The 25,789-nt window shown below is 42.2% G+C and overlaps 1 protein-coding gene across 1 annotated transcript in view; it reads right to left on the bottom strand.

Annotated features, from left to right (window-relative positions):
* Positions 1 to 8,480, bottom strand: part of LOC117521962 (protein FAM49B-like) — a 33,224-nt gene extending 24,744 nt beyond the window's left edge. The window contains exons 1-2 of the mRNA XM_034183325.1: positions 8,335 to 8,480; positions 2,336 to 2,441 (exon numbers count right to left, since the gene is read on the bottom strand). Coding sequence (XP_034039216.1) covers positions 2,336 to 2,405 — 70 coding nt within the window. The 5' untranslated portion in view covers positions 2,406 to 2,441; positions 8,335 to 8,480. The remainder of the gene's footprint in view (positions 1 to 2,335; positions 2,442 to 8,334) is intronic.
* Positions 8,481 to 25,789: the final 17,309 nt, after the last annotated feature.

Consider the following 25,789-nt stretch of genomic DNA (forward strand, 5'->3'; position numbering starts at 1 on the left):
CAGATCCACATCAGACCTGCTGCAGGAACCCAAAGCCAAAACAACTCGCTGTGATTGGCTGAGTGTGAGGTGTGATGTCAAGGCGCTGACATCACACCTAATGTTAGCGTGAGCCGAGTGCATCCGCTGTGAGCAGCAGGATTTTTAACGTGCTTAAAAACATTTACTTGTGGTGTCTGAGGACCTGAGTGAGGAAAGCTCCTTAAAGAGAGAGAGTCATGATGCATTCAGTGGTTCTTACAGACTTTGTGTCTTAAATAAACTCTTTAGTGTCACATAATGCGATGCTCACGGACTAATGCTAGCAAGAAAACTCATGAGCATCACATAACATGATGCAAAAGGGCTTCACTTAATGTGATGGTGATGGGCTAACATTAGCCTGAAAACTTACTAGCATCACATAACATGATGCTAGCGGGTGTTGCATGACAATGCAAATGAGCATAACAGTATATCATGGCGAGGTGACATTCCACGTCCCAACAGCCAGGGGCTATGAGCATGGACCAGGCCGCCGGGCCACCCGCCCTCGACCGCCACCCAATCCTCTCTATTCCAGAGTACTGGAGAGGAAAATTCGACAGAGGAGGAGCAGTGTGGTTTTCGTCCTGGTCGCGGTACACTGGACCAGCTCTACACGCTCCATCGGGTGCTCGAGGGTTCATGGGAGTTCGCCCAACCAGTCCACATGTGCTTTGTGGATCTGGAGAAGGCGTTCGACCGTGTCCCTCGGGGCACCCTGTGGGGAGTGCTCCGGGAGTACGTGGTCCGGGATCCTTTGCTATGGGCTATCTGGTCCCTGTACGACTGCAGCAGGAGCTTGGTTCGCTTTGCCGGTAGTAAGGCAAACCTGTTTCCAGTGTACATTAGCCTCCGCCAGGGCTGCCCTTTGTCACCGGTTCTGTTCACTTTTATGGACAGAATTTCTAGGCTCAGCCAGGGTGTAGAGGGGGTCTGGTTTGGGAAACACAGAATCTCATCTCTGCTGTTTGCAGACGATGTGGTTCTGTTGGCTTCGTCAAATCAGGACCTTCTGCGTGCACTGAGGCGGTTTGCAGCCGAGTCTGAAGCGTCCGGGATGAAAATCAGCACCTCCAAATCCGAGGCCATGGTTCTCGACTGGAAAAAGGTGCTTTGGCCTCTTCAGGTCAGTGGAGTGTCATTGCCTCAAGTGGAGGAGTTTAAGTATCTCGGGGTCTTGTTCACGAGTGAGGGACGGATGGAGCGTGAGATCGACAGACGGATCGGTGCAGCATCTGCAGTGATGCAGTCGCTGTATCGGACCGTCGTGGTGAAGAGGGAGCTGAGTAGGGGGGCTCTCGATTTACCGATCGATCTACGTTCCGATCCTCACCTATGGTCATGAGATTTGGCTCATGACCGAAAGAACGAGATCGCGAGTACAAGCGGCCAAGATGAGTTTACTCCGCAGGGTGGCTGGGCGCTCCCTTAGAGATAGGGTGAGGAGCTCGGTCACTTGGAAGGAGCTTGGAGTCGAGCCACTGCTCCTCCACGTCGAAAGGAGTCAGTTGAGGTGGCTTGGGCATCTTTTCCGGATGCCCCCTGGACGCCTCGCTGGAGAGGTGTTCCAGGCATGTCCCATTGGGAGGAGGCCACGGGGAAGACCCAGGACACGCTGGAGGGACTACATCTCTCGGCTGGCTTGGGAACGCCTTGGGGTTCCCCTGGAGGAGCTGCAGGAGGTGTGTGTGGATCGGGAGATCTGGGCGGCTTTGCTTGAGCTGCTGCCCCCGCGACCCGACTCCGGATAAAGCGGAAGAAAATGGATGGATGGTATATCATGGCAGTAGGCTAATGTTAGCATGAAAACTCATTAGCCTCACATAAGACAATGCTTATGTGCTAACATTAGCATCATTAGCATGAAAAATTGCTCAGTAGTGTCACATAACATGATGCTAGTGGCTGCCACATAATGTGACGCTAATGTTTGCATAAAAACTTGGTAATGTCACAAATCGCAGTGATAACGGGCTAAGGTTAGCAAGAAAACTCACTACTATCACATACCACGATAACGGGCATCACAATCTGAAGCTAATGGCCTACCATTGGTATGAGAACTAACAGGTTACCATTAGCATGAAAAATTGCTCACCAATAGCACCACATAACATGATGTTACTGGGTGTCACATAATGTGATGCTAATGGACTAATGTTAGCATAAAAATTCACTAATGTCACATAATGCAATGATAAAGGGATAAGGTTAGCATGAAAACCTGCTGCTATTACATACCGCGATGCTAATGGGTAACATTAGCATTAGCGCATGCATGCATGTGTGTGTGTGTGTGTGTGCATCTTACTTTCAAAGTCCAGGAAGAAGTTTCCACCATTGTCGATGTCTCGGGTCAGTACTTTAATGAGGTTACCCATCCTGTCCAGACGGTTTGACCAGGATGACTTTTACACCTTGAGAACAAAAGGACTTGTTGTTGTTGTTGTTGTTAAAAAGTGAACCGTTGGATAGCGAGAAACGTTTTCACATGTTCGATAGACATGAGTTCTGTGCAGTTTCAATGTGCTGTGGTCTAATAATGGTTTGGTGTTTTTTTTTTCTGTTGGCCAATATGGTTAATAATTGTTATGTTTTCAGGTTGACACAAGCTTCATTTGAGTGCATTTTATGAAGCAACTGAAGCTTCAGAAGATAGTTCGGACTGATCAATCTTCAGGTTTTGCTGACTGTTATTTTGACAGGTAGATTTGTCTCCTTCGATCCTGTGCATCACAATTCTGGAAAAAGTGTTTTTTGTTTTGTTTGTTTCTTTTTTATTGCTTCATGGTTTTCTTTAACATGATGCAACACATCTTTTCAGATCGATGCATTTGTGTTATTTTACTGCAGCCCGTAAGAATCACCAGAAAATATTTTATGTCCCTTTGTACAACCCCAATTCCAATGAAGTTGGGACGTTGTGTGAAATGTAAATAAAAACAGAATACAATGATTTTCAAATCCTCTTCAACCTATATTCAATTAAATGCCCCACAAAGACAAGATATTTAATGTTCAAACTGATAAACTTTATTGTTTTTGTGCAAATATTTGCTCATTTTGAAATGATGTCTGCAACACGTTTCTAAAAAGCTGGGACAGTGGTATGTTTACCACTGTGTTACATCACCTTTCCTTCTAACAACACTCAGTAAGCGTTTGGGAACCGAAGACACTAATTGTTGAAGCTTTGTAGGTGGAATTCTTTCCCATTCTTGCTTGATGTATGACTTCAGTTGTTCAACAGTTCAGGGTCTCCGTTGTCGTATTTTGTGCTTCATAATGCGCCACACATTTTCATTGGGCGACAGGTCTGGACTGCAGGCAGGTCAGTCTAGTACCTGCACTCTTTTACTATGAAACCACGCTGTTGTAACACGTGCAGAATGTGGCTTGGCATTGTCTTGCTGAAATAAGCAGGGACGTCCCTGAAAAAGATGTTGCTTGGATGGCAGCATGTGTTGCTCCAAAACCTGGATGTACCTTTCAGCATTGATGGTGCCATCACAGATGTGTAAGTTGTCCATGCCATGGGCACTAACACACCTCCATACCATCACAGATGCTGGCTTTTGAACTTTGTGCTGGTAACAATCTGGATGGTCTTTTTCCTCTTTTGTCTGAAGGACACGATGTCCATGATTTCCAAAAACGATTTGAAATGTGGACTCATCAGACCACAGCACACTTTTCCACTTTGCGTCTGTCCATTTCAAATGACACTCACCTGTTTCAAAATTAACCTGTTCACCTGTGGAATGTTCCAAACAGCATTCGTCAACTTTCCCAGTCATCTGTTGCCCCGTCACAGCTTTTTGAAACGTGTTGCAGGCATCCATTTCAAAATTAGCAAATATTTGCACAAAAACAATAAAGTTTATCAGTTTGTACATTAAATATCTTGTCTTTGTGGTGTATTCAATTGAATATAGGTTGAAAATCATTGTATTGTTTTAATTTACATTTCACACAATGTACCAACTTCATTAGAATTGGAGCTGTAGTCTCTGTGACAACTGAGTTTCCATCACAGCAGCTCTTTTGTGTCCGTTGGCCGCTTGTTGCCAGAAGCATGTATCTGTGTAACAATACATTCTGATAGGGATAAGGATGGCGAGGATGGACTCGGCGTGCATACGGAGCAACTGAAAGCAGAATAAGAAGAAGAATCATTTACGGTTTTTGTGCAAGAGATGGTTATTTCTGGTGTGCAGGAGTTGACTTTTCATAGTGTCAAGTTACTGATTTCACAAAGATACGAGTCGATACAGACCAAACGATATGTGATGTATCGTTCTGCCCCAAGAATCATGCTGGATGATGTCCACAAAATGCACCACAAGACAAAATGTCTCATAGCTGATGTCCCCTTGAGCTATTACACTTACAACTATAATAATACAACCCCTGGCAAAAATTATGGAATCACCGGCCTCAGAGGATGTTCATTCAGTTGTGTAATTTTGTAGAAAAAAAGCAGATCACAGACATGACACAAAACTAAAGTCATTTCAAATGGCAACTTTCTGGCTTTAAGAAACACTATAAGAAATCAAGAAAAAAGATTGTGGCAGTCAGTAACTGTTACTTTTTTAGACCAAGCAGAGGAAAAAAAAATATGGAATCACTCAATTCTGAGGAATAAATTATGGAATCACCCTGTAAATTTTCATCCCCAAAATTAACACCTGCATCAAATCAGATCTGCTCATTGACACTGACCCTATGTGTCTTTTTGCAAGGAATGTTTTCACAGTTTTTGCTCTATGGCAAGATGCATTATCATCTTGAAAAATGATTTCATCATCCCCAAACATCCTTTCAATTGTCCAAAATATCAACGTAAACTTGTGCATTTATTGATGATGTAATGACAGCCATCTCCCCAGTGCCTTTACCTGACATGCAGCCCAATATCATCAATGACTGTGGAAATTTACATGTTCTCTTCAGACAGTCATCTTTATAAATCCCATTGGAACGTCACCAAACAAAAGTTCCAGCATCATCACCTTGCCCAATGCAGATTCGAGATTCATCACTGAATATGACTTTCATCCAGTCATCCACAGTCCACAATTGCTTTTCTTTAGCCCATTGTAACCTTGTTTTTTTCTGTTTAGGTGTTAATTATGGCTTTCGTTTAGCTTTTCTGTATGTAAATCCCATTTCCTTTAGGCGGTTTCTTACAGTTCAGTCACAGACGTTGACTCCAGTTTCCTCCCATTCGTTCCTCATTTGTTTTGTTGTGCATTTTTCGATTTTTGAGACATATTGCTTTAAGTTTTCTGTCTTGACGCTTTGATGTCTTCCTTAGTCTACCAGTATGTTTGCCTTTAACAACCTTCCCATGTTGTTTGTATTTGGTCCAGAGTTTAGACACAGCTGACTGTGTTAGTTTTGGGGATGAAAATTTACAGGGTGATTCCATAATTTTTTCCTCAGAATTGAGTGATTCCATATTTTTTTCCTCTGCTTGGTCTAAAAAAGTAACCGTTACTGACTGCCACAATCTTTTTTTCCTGATTTCTTATAGTGTTTCTTAAAGCCAGAAAGTTGCCATTTGAAATGACTTTAGTTTTGTGTCATGTCTGTGATCTGCTTTTTTCTACAAAATTAAACAACTGAATGAACATCCTCTGAGGCCGGTGATTCCATAATTATAAAAAAATAAAATCAGGTTTCTGTAAATTTCTAAAATGAACTCAACTCGCAGTGAAAACTAAACTCTGCAACATGACATAAATGAAATGAAAAGATAAAAGAAAATGAAGTAACGCAAATAAATCATCAGTATTACAGCCAGTTATTACACAAGAAACATGAACCGTGTGGGAGTGTGCGGTCAGTCTGTCTGGGGGGCACTTTCCAAAAACCGAGTGACCATGCAGGAAGGAGACGTGTGAGGGAAGCCACCTACAGGCCTTTCTGTCTGTGATTGGACACAATGTGCATTTTGATTCAGCAGTTAAGCAGTTTCATGACAAAGTGGAACAGAGCAGGATTTCCAGAAGACTGGAAGTTCAGCTCCAGTTTGCCAGAAGACACATTTGTATTTTTTCATGATTGATGGAAATAAAGTCCAAGACAAATTGAGGGACCTACAGATGTCCATGTGTTCATCCCCTGATAGGTCTCAAGAAACCTGAGAAGACCCCGGGGACACGCTGGAGGGATTATACCTGATTATATCTACCAGCCGGTTTGGGAACACCTCAGGATCCACCCGGAAGAGTTAGAGGACTTAGCCAAGGACAGGGAAGCGTGAGATGAGCTGCTTGTTCTGCTGCCAACCCAGATAAGCAGCTGAAAATTAATAAATGAATGAATGAAACTGGTAGTAAAAGTGATGATTTACTTTGTTTCTTCATTTTGATTTGATTTGATAATTTTATTTTTATTATTTTTATTTATGTCATGTTGCAGAGATTATTTTCCACTGAGAGTTTAAAGAGCATCTTTTTTTAATGTGTCATAATTGTTGTACAAATTTTTTCCTTCCCGTTGTATCTGCACACAGGAAACCTGATAAACTTTATTTTAATATGTTACCTTGTATTGCTGCATTCAATGCCAACTGGGAAATCTGAATTTCCAATCTCTGTCAAAATCCAAACAATACCAGAAATTGGATTTCCTACTCAGGAACTCTTGGAAGACAAAAAAAAAAAGGTTTTATGTTATTCCCCAAATGCTTAATTGTGGATTAAAATGACTTTCAAGATTATTTCAGGAAAGATTTTGTAACATTATTGTAACATGTTGTTTCTCTCTTTCATTACTTCAGTTAACCGCGTATTTGTAGATCGTTAAAGAAAACCTGGACGTGGAAATGTTATTCTTCCCCACTTCGTGCATCAGACTCACAGTGGTTGAACCATTTCACACTTACGAGGTTTCCTGAACGCAGCACATGCTAACTTGGCTTCTGCTTAGCCTGAAAACGGATGAATTGGCCTCTCTGTTGTAGCCTGTAATTGGTTGGCGGCCGAGACGCTGACATCAGCATCACTTTGAAGTGGCGTGAGTGCTGCTCTCCTATTGGTCAAAATGGAAGCCAGTATCTGTCCTAATTCAGACGGTTGTCAGGCTAGCTTCTTTTGTGCTGTTCTCTCTGGTCCTGTTAGTAACGCTGCCCTCTGGTGGTGATAAGGAGACAGGCAAAGGTGCAAAGTGCAGTGATGCATTTGTGAAAATCAGACGTTGGAGTGTTGATTAAAAAAAGGTAAATGGTTATTTTTGATGAAAGATTCTCTTTAACTGGAACTTCATATAAGCCACAGGTAACCTGGTAACCAGTAGAACCATCTGAACCACAAACACTCAGTAACCCTGTAGCAGAATCCGACTGACACGTCTAAAATAGACGGATGTCTACTTTTTAAAAACGGAGAAATGAGGAAGTGACGAAGTCTGAAAGTTGAGTCTAAATTTAAAAGAGAGGAAGTAAAACAGACTCAGACCAAAGTCAGAAAAGCCGACCAAAATCACATTTAATGTACATGTTAAAAACTGAAAAAAGGAAAACCACTGCTTCAGACGCGTTTTTAATCCCCTGATCGCCATGGCGACCCAATGATGAGCAGGTCAAAGGTTACTCACGAAAACATGTTTTTGTTTTAAAAAGGTCAGAACAGAAATATGCGTCACTTAAAATCTGCAGGATGAAGATATTTATGACACTACATGGCATCGTTTTCACTGGTGTCCGTGTGCTTCTGGACAAGATGAGTCAAAAACGGCTCCACCGACCCGGATCAATAACATGGTCCAAAAAAATTTTTTGTGTATATTTCAACAATCAATAATCCGAGATGATGAACAAAATATTTGTGAGTGATTGGTGTCATAATGAAGTCACAAAGAAGTCATCTGGTGATGTCATAAAGAGTTAAATCCACAGATGTGTATTTAGTTGTAGATTTGTATGCTGTGCGGCTCAATCAGCCTCTGAGGACTTTCATTATTATTGTTGTTACATTGTATCAAGTTAAACAGAATCATTTATTCACACTTTTTTCTAAAAACCCTTTAGTTAGTAATTCCGTACTCTGATTCTGATTCGGTAAACCTTTAAAAACTGAACTCTGGTTTTCGTTTCTGTCGGTGTGGTGACTTAGTGATGATTTCTGAGCATTAAACTTATTAAAGTTGCTGTTTTGTGTCAGAAGCTGAGATTTGTCTTTTTGTTCCTGCACAGGAGCAGCAGGTCTGCAGGACCCGACATGTCTGATCCTGATCCGAATCCGGATCCACCCAGTAGCGCCCCCCAACGCTCCCGCCCCTCCTCCTCCCCCCGCCCCTCACCTGTCCTGATCGATGATCGATATCCGGATCGATGCCGGGTCTGCGGAGTCCGAGCAGCGGGTTCTGATCTGGGTGTCGGTCCGCCTCGTCTACATAGTGAACCCGGAAACCGGATCGCGCCCTCGGCTCACTATAAAAGGAGCGGTTTCCTGATGAGGAACTGAACCCGGGGCCAATCAGACGGCGGCGTAAAGAATCCTGGGTAATGACGCCGCGCGTGCTCGCGCCGCGCGTGGGAAGAAGATGATTGGCTGGTTGTTTACCGCCGTGCGCACGTGCCCAACCGCGATTAAAAAAAATAAAAAATTGGCAAAACAAAATAAACTCGAAAATTACACCAAAAACAGCAGATCACCTTATATAAACGAACTTATTTAAGATGCTTTGTTGTTGATTTCATCTTTTTTTTTCTTGTAAAGTTGAGTTTTGTCCCATATTTACACTCTACGACTTTTAAAAATTACATCAGTCAACACGATTTTTCTTACATGGAGTTTTTCCCAATGGATTTTGTGTAATTTGCGGGGCTGAATCCAAATCTGGTGTTAGTTTTTGCCAATCACATCATGTTTTTGAGATATGAAAGCATATTTCTCATACTGAAGTAAAAGTCTTGTTACACACCTCAGCGGCGCCATAAACGACATTACAACTCGTTAACATTTCACCAACCTGGTTTAATAGCTTTGCTTTTGAAGCAGCTTTTGTGTACAATTAGTGGCATCAAACTCGTGAGTGAATGAGCAACTTCTGCATAATCCATCAATACAGAACAGTCAGAGTTTTAAAAAACATGATGGAGAAATCTGAGCTCCGATTCGGATTCAGCACCCCAGAATTACCCGAAATCAGTTCTCAAAGTCCATTTTGTTGACTAGTGTTATAGTTGTTTCACACAACATTGGACTTTTTTATTTTGCTTGCCTCTACTGGTGGTTGGCTCTCACTGCGGTATTGTATCACTTCCTGTTCCGGAGCACAGCGGTGTTTTTCTGTATCTGTTAGCTGTTTAATCTGCGCAGTTAGATTGATCTAGTTATCTAGATTACGATTTGTTTCCCAGTGTAATCTTTACGTGCCTTAACTAAAGCACTCCTTCTGCTGAATCACCTCTAAATTATTTACACATTATTCACTTTGCGTGTTTTTAGGAATCCGCTAGCTTAGCGTAGCTACTAGCTCTTAGCCGATTTAGCATGGCGGCTTCTCCTGTCTCTCCCGCACTTTTCTGCTCTGGGTGTGAAATGTTTAGTTATTCCTCGGCCTCCTTTAGCAGTAACGGTACTTGTAATAAGTGTAGCCTATTCGTAGCTTTGGAGGCCAGGCTGGGCGAATTGGAGACTCGGCTCCGCACCGTGGAAAATTCTACAGCTAGCCAGGCCCCTGTAGTCGGTGCGGACCAAGGTAGCTTAGCCGCCGTTAGTTACCCTCTGGCAGATCCCGAGCAGCCGGGAAAGCAGGCCGACTGGGTGACTGTGAGGAGGAAGCGTAGCCCTAAACAGAAGCCCCGTGTACACCGCCAACCCGTTCACATCTCTAACCGTTTTTCCCCCACTCGACGACACACCCGCCGAGGATCAAACTCTGGTTATTGGCGACTCTGTTTTGCGAAATGTGAAGTTAGCGACACCAGCAACCATAGTCAATTGTCTTCCGGGGGCCAGAGCAGGCGACATTGAAGGAAATTTGAAACTGCTGGCTAAGGCGAAGCGTAAATTTGGTAAGATTGTAATTCACGTCGGCAGTAATGACACCCGGTTACGCCAATCGGAGGTCACTAAAATTAACATTAAATCGGTGTGTAACTTTGCAAAAACAATGTCGGACTCTGTAGTTTTCTCTGGGCCCCTCCCCAATCGGACCGGGAGTGACATGTTTAGCCGCATGTTCTCCTTGAATTGCTGGCTGTCTGAGTGGTGTCCAAAAAATGAGGTGGGCTTCATGTTGTATGGCTGGGGGGGCCTGGCTGCCTTTTTGTTTCTGTCTTTTGGTTTTCCTTCCAGGTGGCTTGCATTTGGGACTGAGTGGCTGTGTTGCTGAGGTTATCAGGACCTCACCCTGATCACCTGCGGCTCGTCAGGACTCACAGCTGTGGTGCATCTATATGGATTGGAACATGGTGGCATTTAAGACTGGAGTATACAGTGTGTATTTGCCAGAGACTCGACCTTGTGACCAGACGGGTGAGATCGTCGTCTCGGGAGCCATCTCATCATCAGTGGATGCAGAGAACGTCCAGGGTTTGATGCACGGTCTGTGAAAGAGGAGGGGGTGAGGTCTCACGCTCGTCAGCACACTTCCTGAGGTACGTTAGATTTTGTGACTAACGTTTATACAGTCAGTAAATGTGGTGTCCCTCACACCTTATTATATTGAGCTGTACGTTAGTCATGTATCGGCTTCCACTGCAGTGGAGTTTTGTGAACTGGATGTTCCATGCCTGCAGGTTGGGAAGCTGATTAGTAATTAAGCCAGGAAGTGTTTGTTGTTTATGTACACCTTTGAGTGGTCTCTCTGTGTGTAGAGTGTGGACTCACATAATGGTTCCTTCTTTCACAGACTCGGTTTGTTGCGGCCACCTGGGGGGTGTCGGCGGGGTCCTTGGGTCCGAACGGCTTCTGGCTCTGGACCGTTAGTGCTGCTGGGAGCGCACCGTATCACCACCATGCCAGACCGCACACTCTTTTGTTGTTTTGTATCACATCACTGTTATGTATTAAATTCAGTTAGCCTTTGTACCGTGCTCTGCTTATTTCATACTGGGTCCTTCAAATGCTGGTCGGTTCTCCGAGCTGCGTCCGACACATAACACTTCATAGATAATTGGCAAAGCTTCTGGGGAAAACCTGGTCTTGTTAGGAGAGACGGCATCCATCCCACTTTGGATGGAGCAGCTCTCATTTCTAGAAATCTGGCCAATTTTCTTAAATCCTCCAAACCGTGACTATCCAGGGTTGGGACCAGGAAGCAGAGTTGTAGTCTTACACACCTCTCTGCAGCTTCTCTCCCCCTGCCATCCCCTCATTACCCCATCCCCGTAGAGACGGTGCCTGCTTCCAGACTACCAATAACCAGCAAAAATCTATTTAAGCATAAAAATTCAAAAGAAAAAATAATATAGCACCTTCAACTGCACCACAGACTAAAACAGTTAAATGTGGTCTATTAAACATTAGGTCTCTCTCTTCTAAGTCCCTGTTGGTAAATTATATAATAATTGATCAACATATTGATTTATTCTGCCTTACAGAAACCTGGTTACAGCAGGATGAATATGTTAGTTTAAATGAGTCAACACCCCCGAGTCACACTAACTGTCAGAATGCTCGTAGCACGGGCCGGGGCGGAGGATTAGCAGCAATCTTCCATTCCAGCTTATTAATTAATCAAAAACCCAGACAGAGCTTTAATTCATTTGAAAGCTTGACTCTTAGTCTTGTCCATCCAAATTGGAAGTCCCAAAAACCAGTTTATTTGTTATTATCTATCGTCCACCTGGTCGTTACTGTGAGTTTCTCTGTGAATTTTCAGACCTTTTGTCTGACTTAGTGCTTAGCTCAGATAAGATAATTATAGTGGGCGATTTTAACATCCACACAGATGCTGAGAATGACAGCCTCAACACTGCATTTAATCTATTATTAGACTCTATTGGCTTTGCTCAAAAGTAAATGAGTCCACCCACCACTTTAATCATATCTTAGATCTTGTTCTGACTTATGGTATGGAAATAGAAGACTTAACAGTATTCCCTGAAAACTCCCTTCTGTCTGATCATTTCTTAATAACATTTACATTTACTCTGATGGACTACCCAGCAGTGGGGAATAAGTTTCATTACACTAGAAGTCTTTCAGAAAGTGCTGTAACTAGGTTTAAGGATATGATTCCTTCTTTATGTTCTCTAATGCCATATACCAACACAGTGCAGAATAGCTACCTAAACTCTGTAAGTGAGATAGAGTATCTCGTCAATAGTTTTACATCCTCATTGAAGACAACTTTGGATGCTGTAGCTCCTCTAAAAAAGAGAGCTTTAAATCAGAAGTGCCTGACTCCGTGGTATAACTCACAAACTCGTAGCTTAAAGCAGATAACCCGTAAGTTGGAGAGGAAATGGCGTCTCACTAATTTAGAAGATCTTCACTTAGCCTGGAAAAAGAGTCTGTTGCTCTATAAAAAAGCCCTCCGTAAAGCTAGGACATCTTTCTACTCATCACTAATTGAAGAAAATAAGAACAACCCCAGGTTTCTTTTCAGCACTGTAGCCAGGCTGACAAAGAGTCAGAGCTCTATTGAGCTGAGTATTCCATTAACTTTAACTAGTAATGACTTCATGACTTTCTTTGCTAACAAAATTTTAACTATTAGAGAAAAAAAATTACTCATAACCATCCCAAAGACGTATCGTTATCTTTGGCTGCTTTCAGTGATGCCGGTATTTGGTTAGACTCTTTCTCTCCGATTGTTCTGTCTGAGTTATTTTCATTAGTTACTTCATCCAAACCATCAACATGTTTATTAGACCCCATTCCTGCCAGGCTGCTCAAGGAAGTCCTACCATTATTTAATGCTTCGATCTTAAATATGATCAATCTATCTTTGTTAGTTGGCTATGTACCACAGGCTTTTAAGGTGGCAGTAATTAAACCATTACTTAAAAAGCCATCACTTGACCCAGCTATCTTAGCTAATTATAGGCCAATCTCCAACCTTCCTTTTCTCTCAAAAATTCTTGAAAGGGTAGTTGTAAAACAGCTAACTGATCATCTGCAGAGGAATGGTCTATTTGAAGAGTTTCAGTCAGGTTTTAGAATTCATCATAGTACAGAAACAGCATTAGTGAAGGTTACAAATGATCTTCTTATGGCCTCGGACAGTGGACTCATCTCTGTGCTTGTTCTGTTAGACCTCAGTGCTGCTTTTGATACTGTTGACCATAAAATTTTATTACAGAGATTAGAGCATGCCATAGGTATTAAAGGCACTGCGCTGCGGTGGTTTGAATCATATTTGTCTAATAGATTACAATTTGTTCATGTAAATGGGGAATCTTCTTCACAGACTAAAGTTAATTATGGAGTTCCACAAGGTTCTGTGCTAGGACCAATTTTATTCACTTTATACATGCTTCCCTTAGGCAGTATTATTAGACGGTATTGCTTAAATTTTCATTGTTACGCAGATGATACCCAGCTTTATCTATCCATGAAGCCAGAGGACACACACCAATTAGCTAAACTGCAGGATTGTCTTACAGACATAAAGACATGGATGACCTCTAATTTCCTGCTTTTAAACTCAGATAAAACTGAAGTTATTGTACTTGGCCCCACAAATCTTAGAAACATGGTGTCTAACCAGATCCTTACTCTGGATGGCATTACCCTGACCTCTAGTAATACTGTGAGAAATCTTGGAGTCATTTTTGATCAGGATATGTCATTCAAAGCGCATATTAAACAAATATGTAGGACTGCTTTTTTGCATTTACGCAATATCTCTAAAATCAGAAAGGTCTTGTCTCAGAGTGATGCTGAAAAACTAATTCATGCATTTATTTCCTCTAGGCTGGACTATTGTAATTCATTATTATCAGGTTGTCCTAAAAGTTCCCTAAAAAGCCTTCAGTTAATTCAAAATGCTGCAGCTAGAGTACTGACGGGGACTAGAAGGAGAGAGCATATCTCACCCATATTGGCCTCTCTTCATTGGCTTCCTGTTAATTCTAGAATAGAATTTAAAATTCTTCTTCTTACTTATAAGGTTTTGAATAATCAGGTCCCATCTTATCTTAGGGACCTCGTAGTACCATATCATCCCAATAGAGCGCTTCGCTCTCAGACTGCAGGCTTACTTGTAGTTCCTAGGGTTTGTAAGAGTAGAATCGGAGGCAGAGCCTTCAGCTTTCAGGCTCCTCTCCTGTGGAACCAGCTCCCAATTCAGATCAGGGAGACAGACACCCTCTCTACTTTTAAGATTAGGCTTAAAACTTTCCTTTTTGCTAAAGCTTATAGTTAGGGCTGGATCAGGTGACCCTGAACCATCCCTTAGTTATGCTGCTATAGACGTAGACTGCTGGGGGTTCCCATGATGCACTGTTTCTTTCTCTTTTTGCTCTGTATGCACCACTCTGCATTTAATCATTAGTGATCGATCTCTGCTCCCCTCCACAGCATGTCTTTTTCCTGGTTCTCTCCCTCAGCCCCAACCAGTCCCAGCAGAAGACTGCCCCTCCCTGAGCCTGGTTCTGCTGGAGGTTTCTTCCTGTTAAAAGGGAGTTTTTCCTTCCCACTGTAGCCAAGTGCTTGCTCACAGGGGGTCGTTTTGACCGTTGGGGTTTTACATAATTATTGTATGGCCTTGCCTTACAATATAAAGCGCCTTGGGGCAACTATTTGTTGTGATTTGGCGCTATATAAAAAAATTGATTGATTGATTGATTTTACTTTTTGTTTCTTTCAAAATGCCACATTTGAAAGACATATTATGTGTGTATCTGTGAGCTTTGCAGATTTCTTGATCACTGTTGTTTTCTGGTCCGTGAAGTTCTCCCCATTGTTGTCAGTGTGATTGTTTTCAGGGGACTTGGTGGTTCTGTTTCATATCGGGTCCGAACGTCACACAAAGCTTTGACTTTCAGAGCACCGTTTCATGTGACAGAGCATCATCCATCGCTGTCTGTGCCATCACGCTGGAGAACTCGGCCTGCAGTGGCGTCTTTGTACCAGGTGCAGCAAAACAGCAGCGCTCCGTTAAAATACTTTGAAGATTTGTTGTAGACGGCAGCACCCCCCATTGCTGATTGCTTTTGCAAATGTTAATGTTGCGAGGCGGGGTACACCCAGGACAGGACGCTAGTCTGTCGCAGGGCCACAAACAGACAAACAAACACAGACACACCCACACACACTCTTATGGACAATTTTAAAGATTCCAATCCACCTAACCTGCATGTCTTTGGATGTGGGAGGAAACCGGAGCACCCGGAGGAAACCCACGCAAACACGGGGAGAACATGCAAACTCCACACAGAAAGGCCACGGGAATCGAACCCACAACCGTCTTGCTGTGAGGCAGCAGTGCTAACCACTAATCTACCGTGCTGCCCACAGATACCATTTAATCAAAACTCAAATCTTTGCAGTTTTCTATCCATGGGCTCTATCAATCAAACTTTATTGCAGACTCCAACGTCCAAATAAACACACCATCACATACAATTCATAAAACAAACATATAACGTAAAAAGGTGTTATATCACCTAATATTAAAAAAGTGCTTGTGCAAATTCAAGAAAAGACATCTAATAAATAAGAGCAGTAAAGAATGCCATAAAAAAGTGCAATAAAAGTTCTATAAAAGGCACAAATACCAGTGTTTCCACATATGGGATCGGTATCTGACAGAACTACACCTTGGACTGGTTAACTGCATAAGAAGATTATTCTGGGACTCCTGCAGTCTACATATAAACTTATACATCAGTCTTCTCAGGGTGGTCTGGAAGGTGTTTAATCCTAAATCACAAAAAAGCTTGCTGACACTATGACCCCTGGGCCTCTTAAGCAGGATTCTGGGACAGTCATTATACGCAAGCTCTCCTTCTTATATCTCACCCAGAGGGGGGCCGTGTACATAGGGGTGAAATAAGCTCTAAATAAGTCTACCTTCACTTCATCAGAGCAGTACTGAAATTTTCTCACTAAAATATTGACTTGGACATACACAGTAACATTCTTCTCTAAGCATGTCAGCATCATCCTCCATCTTATCATTGATAATGTGGCCTAGATATTTTACATTGGTAAATACAGACAGGGTTTGACCAGACAAATAGAAACCTGGGAAGTTAAGATGTTGATCCTCCTTGGTCCTACATATCATTATCATGCGCTTTTTGGCATTATACTTGATGCCAAACTTGTCCCCATAGCCAGAACATATGTTGAGAAGCTGTTGGAACCCTGCACTACTGGGAGATATAATGGCCAAATCATCAGCGTACATAAAGTGATTGATTAAGGTGTTACCCAAAATACACCCTGTTGTACAATCTCTCAACTGCCTTGACAGGTCATCCATGTACAGACTGAAGAGGCTTGGGGATAGAAGCTACCCTGCCGGACCCCACTTCCAACTCTGAAGGGAGAGGATAAAATATTCCCCATTTTACTTGCATAGTCTGCCTGTAGTACCAATATGCCAGGATACGTATGATGCTACCTGGATCACCCCTATACTTCAGCTTGGTGAAGAGCTTGTGATGGTTGACTCTGTCAAATGCCTTGGAGGCATCAATAAAGCCCACCAACACTGTTGAGCCCTGCCCTTTGTACTTTGCTACTGCTTCTTTTAATGGATAAATACACAAATCAGTACTGTGCTTACTCTCAAAGAGAAATTGGTTGTCTGTGGTGCAAATAAGATCCCCAACTCTATCACTTATTACATTTTCTAGCACCTTAGACAGTACGCTGGCTAGGGCAATGGGTCAATAATTGTCCATACTCCCTACCTTCCCATCCTTGTCTTTAATAATAGGTACTAGAATAACTGTCAGCATAGCATCTGGCAGGATGCCATGTGTTACCAACCCTGTAAGACAGATGGACAGCAACACAGCAGCCCTAGGGCTGGCAAGCTTCAGGTGCTCTGCAGTGATATTATCCATACCACATGCTTTGTTATCAGCTAGTTGCCTTATGGCTTGGTAAGTCTCATAGGGGCTGATGTGTACCACTTCCTCCTCTGTATTACCTGTACAGTAGGACTTGCTTCTGACACAGTTGGACACAGCAGCATAGTGCTGCCTACATAGTTCAGTTATATTTTCTCCACCAGACACCCTCAGTGTTACATGGCAGTGCTGTTTTAACCCTATTTATATTTTTCACTTCTTTCCAGAAGCCAGTGACATTGCTGTCAAGCAGTTTTCCAGCCATACAGTCAGCTCTCAAGGCTTGCTCATGCTTGCCAACACAGCACACTGCATATTTGTATCTAGTATTGGTTACCTTTTTCTGCTCTAGGACTGGTCCCTGCCTAGGCCTGCCAGCAATAACCCAGGCCTTATGGGCTGCCTTGGCTTGTGCATGAGGGCCAGCAACATACCTGTTCCACCCAGGCTTGGTGTTTACACCTTTATTAAGGAAAGGGAGTAGAGGTCTGACCTCTAATAAGGCAAACACAATACAATTGTACATTTCACAGAGGTCATCACAGTGAGACGTGTCACTACAGTTCACATTGGAACATAGAATGACATGCATAGGGAAATGTGTTTTGTTCAGGAGTGCATCTGATCTTAAAAAAAAAAGAAACTCCGCTGCTTGCTACGGGGCTGCAGCTCGCTCTTCCCCCAAAAAACTCTGTCATAATTGTTTAGAAACCAGTCACCATTTGCTTTATTATACATCTGTGTAGTTAATAAGTAAAATAATCTCCATGGACGATTCGCTCACGTGCACGTAAAATAAAAATAAACTCCGCTCCTGCTGCTGCGCGGCTGCTGCTCGCTCCAAAACCTCTGTCATAATTGTGTTTAGAAACCAGTCACCATTTGCTTTATTATACATCTGTGTAGTTAATAAGTAAAATAATCTCCATGGACGATTCGCTCGCACGCGCACGTTAAATAAGAATAAAAAGAAACTCCGCTCCCGCTGCTGCGGGGCTGCTGCTCGTTCCAAAAACTCTGTCATAATTGTGAAATAAAGGACAAAAGAGACATAAGTCCTGCTCACAGGCTGCTACCAGATACAGGACATGTTCACATCTTCAGTCAAACTCCAGACATCTCCACGTCACTACATATTCAGTCCCTGATTGGTCATTGCGGCGCGACAAGACGAAAAAGTTCAGATTTTTCAACTTGGGGAGGAGGGCAATGCGACGTGATGCGACACAATATCGCGCCACAAACGCGCCAATCGCTCAAAATCGCTTCACTCGCATCACTTCATTCGCGTCCATCGCATCGCGCTGCATGACTGGCGCCAAAACGTGTCATTTCATTGGGATTACATGGCAACCTTTCGCTGCTGTCGCTCACGTGGCACCCGGTGTGAACGCAGCATTAGCCTCACTTGTGTTATTATCCTCCCTCATTATCTCAGGGAGAAATCACAGTGTTAAGTATGAACTCAATGGGGAAATGATCCGTTGTGGTCACCTCATACAGTACTTCATAGGCCCGAGCGTTGCAGGAGCATCTGCAGTACATATCAGATGATCAAGCCGGCTCGTTGTTCTGTGGGCTTCACTGTAGTAGTTGAAGCTCTCTGCAAGTAGAAGCAGCTGACTAGATAGAACCAGATTATTGTCTTCGCACATCCTGATCATGTGCTTGACAAAGGAGGAAGCATCATCAGAAATATCAGCATTCATGTCTCCCATAACATAAGTGGTCGTGCAGCAATTATCAGCAATAAAAGCGTTAATAAATGCCAACCTATTCACATATTCATCACCATCATGTGTGTATATATTCAGAATGATAAACTCTGTGTCATTCATCCTGACCTGAACCCCAATGCACCAGTCGGCTTCCAGTCAGACAACATTAATCACTGAGTCAAGCCTTTTATGCCACATGGCCAAACCCCCCCCCCCAGATTCTCCCACTGATAATGCATTGAGAGAGACCTGTGGTTGACTGAAAGTCATCATGAACAGAGTTCAAACCCCCCAAATCCTGTTTGGAAAGGAAAGTCTCCTGTAGACATAAAATGTCACAATTTTGAAGAAGTTTATCCACCACGACACGTCAGGCTCTGTGTCCTGCACCTGCACGCAAACTGCAACAGTTATAAGAGACAACCCGCATCTAGATTGGGTAGAATTTATAAAATAGGTAGCTGACATTTTTCAAGGGTGGTAATAAATTAAGCAAATTTTGTATAATGAGTTGGAATGATGTGTGAGTCCAGAATGTTTTTAGAACCTTAGAGCTTAACAGTTTTTTAGAAGAAGAACTCAGCCCTTTTATTTCCTGTTAATTATGTAAATTTTTATGTTAATTTACTGTTGTAATGTATCTATAAATTGTTTAGGTTATTATTGTTATCATATACACAGTATTATTATTGTTATTGTTATTATTATTATATAATTACTCCTGTTATCATTTGATTTTTAAATGGACCACAATGGAATTAAGTGTTTTAATTTTCTTGTGTCATCCATGTATTTTTAACATTACAATGATATTATGTGCATACATTGAGAACTCACGCTTTTAATATAATGACTTACCGCCCCCTGTTGGCATGGTGTGTGATGTTAGCTAATATTTGTAGCTTTGTACAAACCACCGCAGGCATTGCGCTGCGGTGGTTTGAATCATATTTGTCTAATAGATTACAGTTTGTTCATGTAAATGGGGAATCTTCTTCACAGACTAAAGTTAATTATGGAGTTCCACAAGGTTCTGTGCTAGGACCAATTTTATTCACTTTATACATGCTTCCCTTGGGCAGTATTATTAGACGGTATTGCTTAAATTTTCATTGTTACGCAGATGATACCCAGCTTTATCTATCCATGAAGCCAGAGGATATGCACCAATTAGCTAAACTGCAGGATTGTCTTACAGACATAAAGACATGGATGACCTCTAATTTCCTGCTTTTAAACTCAGATAAAACTGAAGTTATTGTACTTGGCCCCACAAATCTTAGAAGCATGGTGTCTAACCAGATCGTTACTCTGGATGGCATTTCCCTGATCTCTAGTAATACTGTGAGAAATCTTGGAGTTATTTTTGATCAGGATATGTCATTCAAAGCGCATATTAAACAAATATGTAGGACCGCCTTTTTGCATTTACGCAATATCTCTAAAATCAGAAAGGTCTTGTCTCAGAGTGATGCTGAAAAACTAATTCATGCATTTATTTCCTCTAGGCTGGACTATTGTAATTCATTATTATCAGGTTGTCCTAAAAGTTCCCTAAAAAGCCTTCAGTTGGTTCAGAATGCTGCAGCTAGAGTACTGACGGGGACTAGCAGGAGAGAGCATATCTCACCCGTGTTGGCCTCCCTTCATTGGCTTCCTGTTAATGCTAGAATAGAATTTAAAATTCTTCTTCTTACTTATAAGGTTTTGAATAATCAGGTCCCATCTTATCTTAGGGACCTCGTAGTACCATATTACCCCATTAGAGCGCTTCGCTCTCAGACTGCGGGCTTACTTGTAGTTCCTAGGGTTTGTAAGAGTAGAATGGGAGGCAGAGCCTTCAGCTTTCAGACTCCTCTCCTGTGGAACCAGCTCCCAATTCAGATCAGGGAGACAGATACCCTCTCTACTTTTAAGATTAGGCTTAAAACTTTCCTTTTCGCTAAGGCTTATAGTTAGGGCTGGATCGGGTGACCCTGGACCATCCCTTGGTTATGTTGCTTTAGACGTAGACTGTGTTTCATAATTATTGTATGGCCTTGCCTTGCAATGTGGAGCGCCTTGGGGCAACTGTTTGTTGTGATTTGGCGCTATACAAGAAAAAAGTTGATTGATTGATTGATTGATTTGTAGCTCTACAAAAAAAAAAAAAGTCCTATCAACACCAGTCTTGTACCTCAAAGTGGTACTTGAGTGAAAGTATCTTAGCATAAAATTACTTTCGTAAAAGTTAAAGTCTCCTTTAAAAAAAACTTTTAAAAAACTTGAGTAAAAGTCTTAAAGTATCTGACATTTTCTGTACTTAAGTACCAAAAGTAAGTTTCTCTTATAAAATGTACTTTAAGTAAAAGTACTGAGTAAAATTAAAATCCAAAACGAGTGGAGAGTGAAACGGCAACACAAAAAGAAAGTCAGTGTGGTGTCTGGAGAAACCAGGAGGGGGCCTCAGCCCCTATAAAAGACTGGATCCACCTCTGGGGGAGCAGTTAGTGTTGGTGATGGGATGAGTGAGCAACAGGTGGATGTATGTAAATAAAGTTGTTCTTTTTCTTGGAAGACCCACACACACTTTTCTGTTCAACACAACAGCCAGGCTCTTGTGAAATAGAACAGTCATTTATAGCTACACAGTAGTGCCAAATTTAAGGAAAAGTAAAAAAAAAAAAAAAAAAATCTTTTCAAGCGTCACCACCACCAACCAGTGCAAAGCCACCAAACGCAGCGCTCTTTGTGCTCTCAAATGAAAAACATGGCACCACTTTTACGCAGCGCTTCTCCATTGAAATTTAAAATAAAATAAAACGAAGCTGACACACCGGCCAGTTTTGTTGGTACTGAAGTTTTCCCCTTAACTCTGATTATGCACTGCACTGTAGCGGAAGGCGCTGCTCTCCGGGTGTAGAGGACTGGATCTGCTGCGCACCGGCTTACTTTCAATTTTACAACCAGGCATTGCCCAATCAGATTTCTTCTACTTTTATATTGTAATAACGAGAAATGAAGATGGTTAAGGGAAATGTATCTGAGTAAAAGTAAAAGTTGCCAGAAATGTAAATAATAAATTAAAGTGCAGATACGTCAGAATTCTACTTAAGTACAGCAACGAAGTATTTCTACTTTGTTACATTACAACACTGATCAGTGCTCCATTTTGGCAGCATTCATCCTTGACTCAAAATATATAATCAGAATCAAATTTATTGCCAAGTAGGTTCTCACATACAAGGAATTTGATCTGGCATCATTGGTGCATAAACAACAATAAAAGAAAAGGAAAAAAAGAAGTGAAGGAGTCAAATAGACAAAACTAAGTTTACTGTCAAATAGACATAGTGGAACGGGGCTGTTCAGGCTTGCAGATGAACAGTTCAGGCATGATCAGTCTGTACTCTGTGGGAGTGGGGGGCAGAGTAAATGGGGGTCTCTGGCATTATTTAGAAGTCTAACTGTGGACGGAAAGAAGCTGTTTTTGTGTCTTGAGGTTTTAGTCCTGATGGACCTTAACCATCTGCCAGAGGGGTGGGTGACAAAAAGTTTGTGTCCTGGGTGAGAGGGACCAGCCACTATCTTCCTTGTTGGCCTCAGGGCCCTGGAGGGGTACAGGTTCTGTAGGGATGGCAGATTGCAGTCGCTCACCTTCTCTGCTGCGTGGATGATACATTGCAGTCTGCCCCTGTCCTTAGCAGCGGCAGCAGCGTATCAGACATTGATGGAGGAGGAGATAATGGACTCAATGATGGCAGTGTAAAAGTTCACCATCATTGTTTATGATACCAAACAGCAAATGTCAGCTGTGCTCTACTTGTCCCTGATCAGAGTTGCATGCACACACAGCTGCTGTAAGCAGGTGCTTTTAATTTGACAAAAAAAGACAGTGGCTGAAGACATTAAAACTACTACAGTTTTCACTTATGGTACCAAGATGAGACTTAACTCACTCATGGTAACAGCAACATAAGATTAAACTAATTGAACTATAAAAACACAACAAATCAATAACACTAACAACACTGTTAAACTAACATGTACCACAATAACAACATTCAAAAGCCCAAACTCCCATGGTGCATTGTGGCACAGTGTCCATTGTTTATTGATTAGCAAAACTGCTAATTTCTCCAAAAATATCTGTCCTATCAACTTTCTGTTTTTGCAGCATTCATCCGTGACCCAAAATACATAACCATACCAAACAGCAAATGTCAGGTCTCATCTGTTTTTGTGTGACTAGAAATCTGGCCAATTTTCTTAAATCCTCCAAACCGTGACTATCCAGGGTTGGGACCAGGAAGCAGAGTTGTAGTCTTACACACCTCTCTGCAGCTTCTCTCCCCCTGCCATCCCCTCATTACCCCATCCCCGTAGAGACGGTGCCTGCTCCCAGACTACCAATAACCAGCAAAAATCTATTTAAGCATAAAAATTCAAAAAGAAAAAATAATATAGCACCTTCAACTGCACCACAGACTAAAACAGTTAAATGTGGTCTATTAAACATTAGGTCTCTCTCTTCTAAGTCCCTGTTGGTAAATGATATAATAATTGATCAACATATTGATTTATTCTGCCTTACAGAAACCTGGTTACAGCAGGATGAATATGTTAGTTTAAATGAGTCAACACCCCCGAGTCACACTAACTGTCAGAATGCTCGTAGCACGGGCCGGGGCGGAGGATTAGCAGCAATCTTCCATTCCAGCTTATTAATTAATCAAAAACCCAGACAGAGCTTTAATTCATTTGAAAGCTTGACTCTTAGTCTTGTCCATCCAAATTGGAAGTCCCAAAAACCAGTTTTATTTGTTATTATCTATCGTCCACCTGGTCGTTACTGTGAGTTTCTCTGTGAATTTTCAGACCTTTTGTCTGACTTAGTGCTTAGCTCAGATAAGATAATTATAGTGGGCAATTTTAACATCCACACAGATGCTGAGAATGACAGCCTCAACACTGCATTTAATCTATTATTAGACTCTATTGGCTTTGCTCAAAAAGTAAATGAGTCCACCCACCACTTTAATCATATCTTAGATCTTGTTCTGACTTATGGTATGGAAATAGAAGACTTAACAGTATTCCCTGAAAACTCCCTTCTGTCTGATCGATCATTTCTTAATAACATGTTGGGAAAGTGTAGGTACACGGACCCACAACAGGGGGCGCAAATGAACGGACAATGGAGTAGGTCAAATAACAACACTTTACTGTTGTGAATGTGCACAACAAATACAACAGATTACAACAATAGACAAGAGTCAATTCACAAAGGTGTCGTGTGGGCAGGCTCGAAGATAGGAGACGTCTGTCCAAAGCAGAACCGGAACCACACGATTTCCTCCGCCACCAGACCCCGGGAATACTGGAGCCGCCAAGTCCCGAACTCCCAGGTGGCCACTGCCTCCGCGTGTCAGACCTGGTACTGCTGGCGAGGAACAAAAAGCAATTAAATGAGGGCGCGCTTGCACCCAAGAATCCGTACGGCAGGAAAGCTACCTCCACCTCTCGTTGGAAAAGTAGTCCACAATACAACGCACAAAGTCACAAAAGAATACTGTCAAACAGTCAGCTGAGGTACGTTACCTTCCAGGTAGAACGATATCTCGGCAAAGAGGTGGAGATGACGTCTTGCTGATATACCGATGCTGATCTGATGAGTGGTGACAGCTGTCATAGGTGATGAGTGTCAGCTGTCACCCCGGCTGCTCCTGTGAGGCGGCAGCGCCCTCTGGTGCCTGGAGCCCGCACTCCAGGCAGGGTGCCCTCTGGTGGTGGTGGGCCAGCAGTACCTCCTCTTCAGCGGCCCACACAACATAACATTTACATTTACTCTGATGGACTACCCAGCAGTGGGGAATAAGTTTCATTACACTAGAAGTCTTTCAGAAAGCGCTGTAACTAGGTTTAAGGATATGATTCCTTCTTTATGTTCTCTAATGCCATATACCAACACAGTGCAGAGTAGCTACCTAAACTCTGTAAGTGAGATAGAGTATCTCGTCAATAGTTTTACATCCTCATTGAAGACAACTTTGGATGCTGTAGCTCCTCTAAAAAAGAGAGCTTTAAATCAGAAGTGCCTGACTCCGTGGTATAACTCACAAACTCGTAGCTTAAAGCAGATAACCCGTACGTTGGAGAGGAAATGGCGTCTCACTAATTTAGAAGATCTTCACTTAGCCTGGAAAAAGAGTCTGTTGCTCTATAAAAAAGCCCTCCGTAAAGCTAGGACATCTTTCTACTCATCACTAATTGAAGAAAATAAGAACAACCCCAGGTTTCTTTTCAGCACTGTAGCCAGGCTGACAAAGAGTCAGAGCTCTATTGAGCTGAGTATTCCATTAACTTTAACTAGTAATGACTTCATGACTTTCTTTGCTAACAAAATTTTAACTATTAGAGAAAAAACTTACTCATAACCATCCCAAAGACGTATCGTTATCTTTGGCTGCTTTCAGTGATGCCGGTATTTGGTTAGACTCTTTCTCTCCGATTGTTCTGTCTGAGTTATTTTCATTAGTTACTTCATCCAAACCATCAACATGTTTATTAGACCCCATTCCTACCAGGCTGCTCAAGGAAGCCCTACCATTATTTAATGCTTCGATCTTAAATATGATCAATCTATCTTTGTTAGTTGGTTATGTACCACAGGCTTTTAAAGTGGCAGTAATTAAACCATTACTTAAAAAGCCATCACTTGACCCAGCTATCTTAGCTAATTATAGGCCAATCTCCAACCTTCCTTTTCTCTCAAAAATTCTTGAAAGGGTAGTTGTAAAACAGCTAACTGATCATCTGCAGAGGAATGGTCTATTTGAAGAGTTTCAGTCAGGTTTTAGAATTCATCATAGTACAGAAACAGCATTAGTGAAGGTTACAAATGATCTTCTTATGGCCTCGGACAGTGGACTCATCTCTGTGCTTGTTCTGTTAGACCTCAGTGCTGCTTTTGATACTGTTGACCATAAAATTTTATTACAGAGATTAGAGCATGCCATAGGTATTAAAGGCACTGTGCTGCGGTGGTTTGAATCATATTTGTCTAATAGATTACAAT

The sequence above is a fragment of the Thalassophryne amazonica genome, chromosome 12, assembly GCF_902500255.1.
Source record: "Thalassophryne amazonica chromosome 12, fThaAma1.1, whole genome shotgun sequence".
NCBI classification, from domain to species: Eukaryota; Metazoa; Chordata; class Actinopteri; order Batrachoidiformes; family Batrachoididae; genus Thalassophryne; species Thalassophryne amazonica.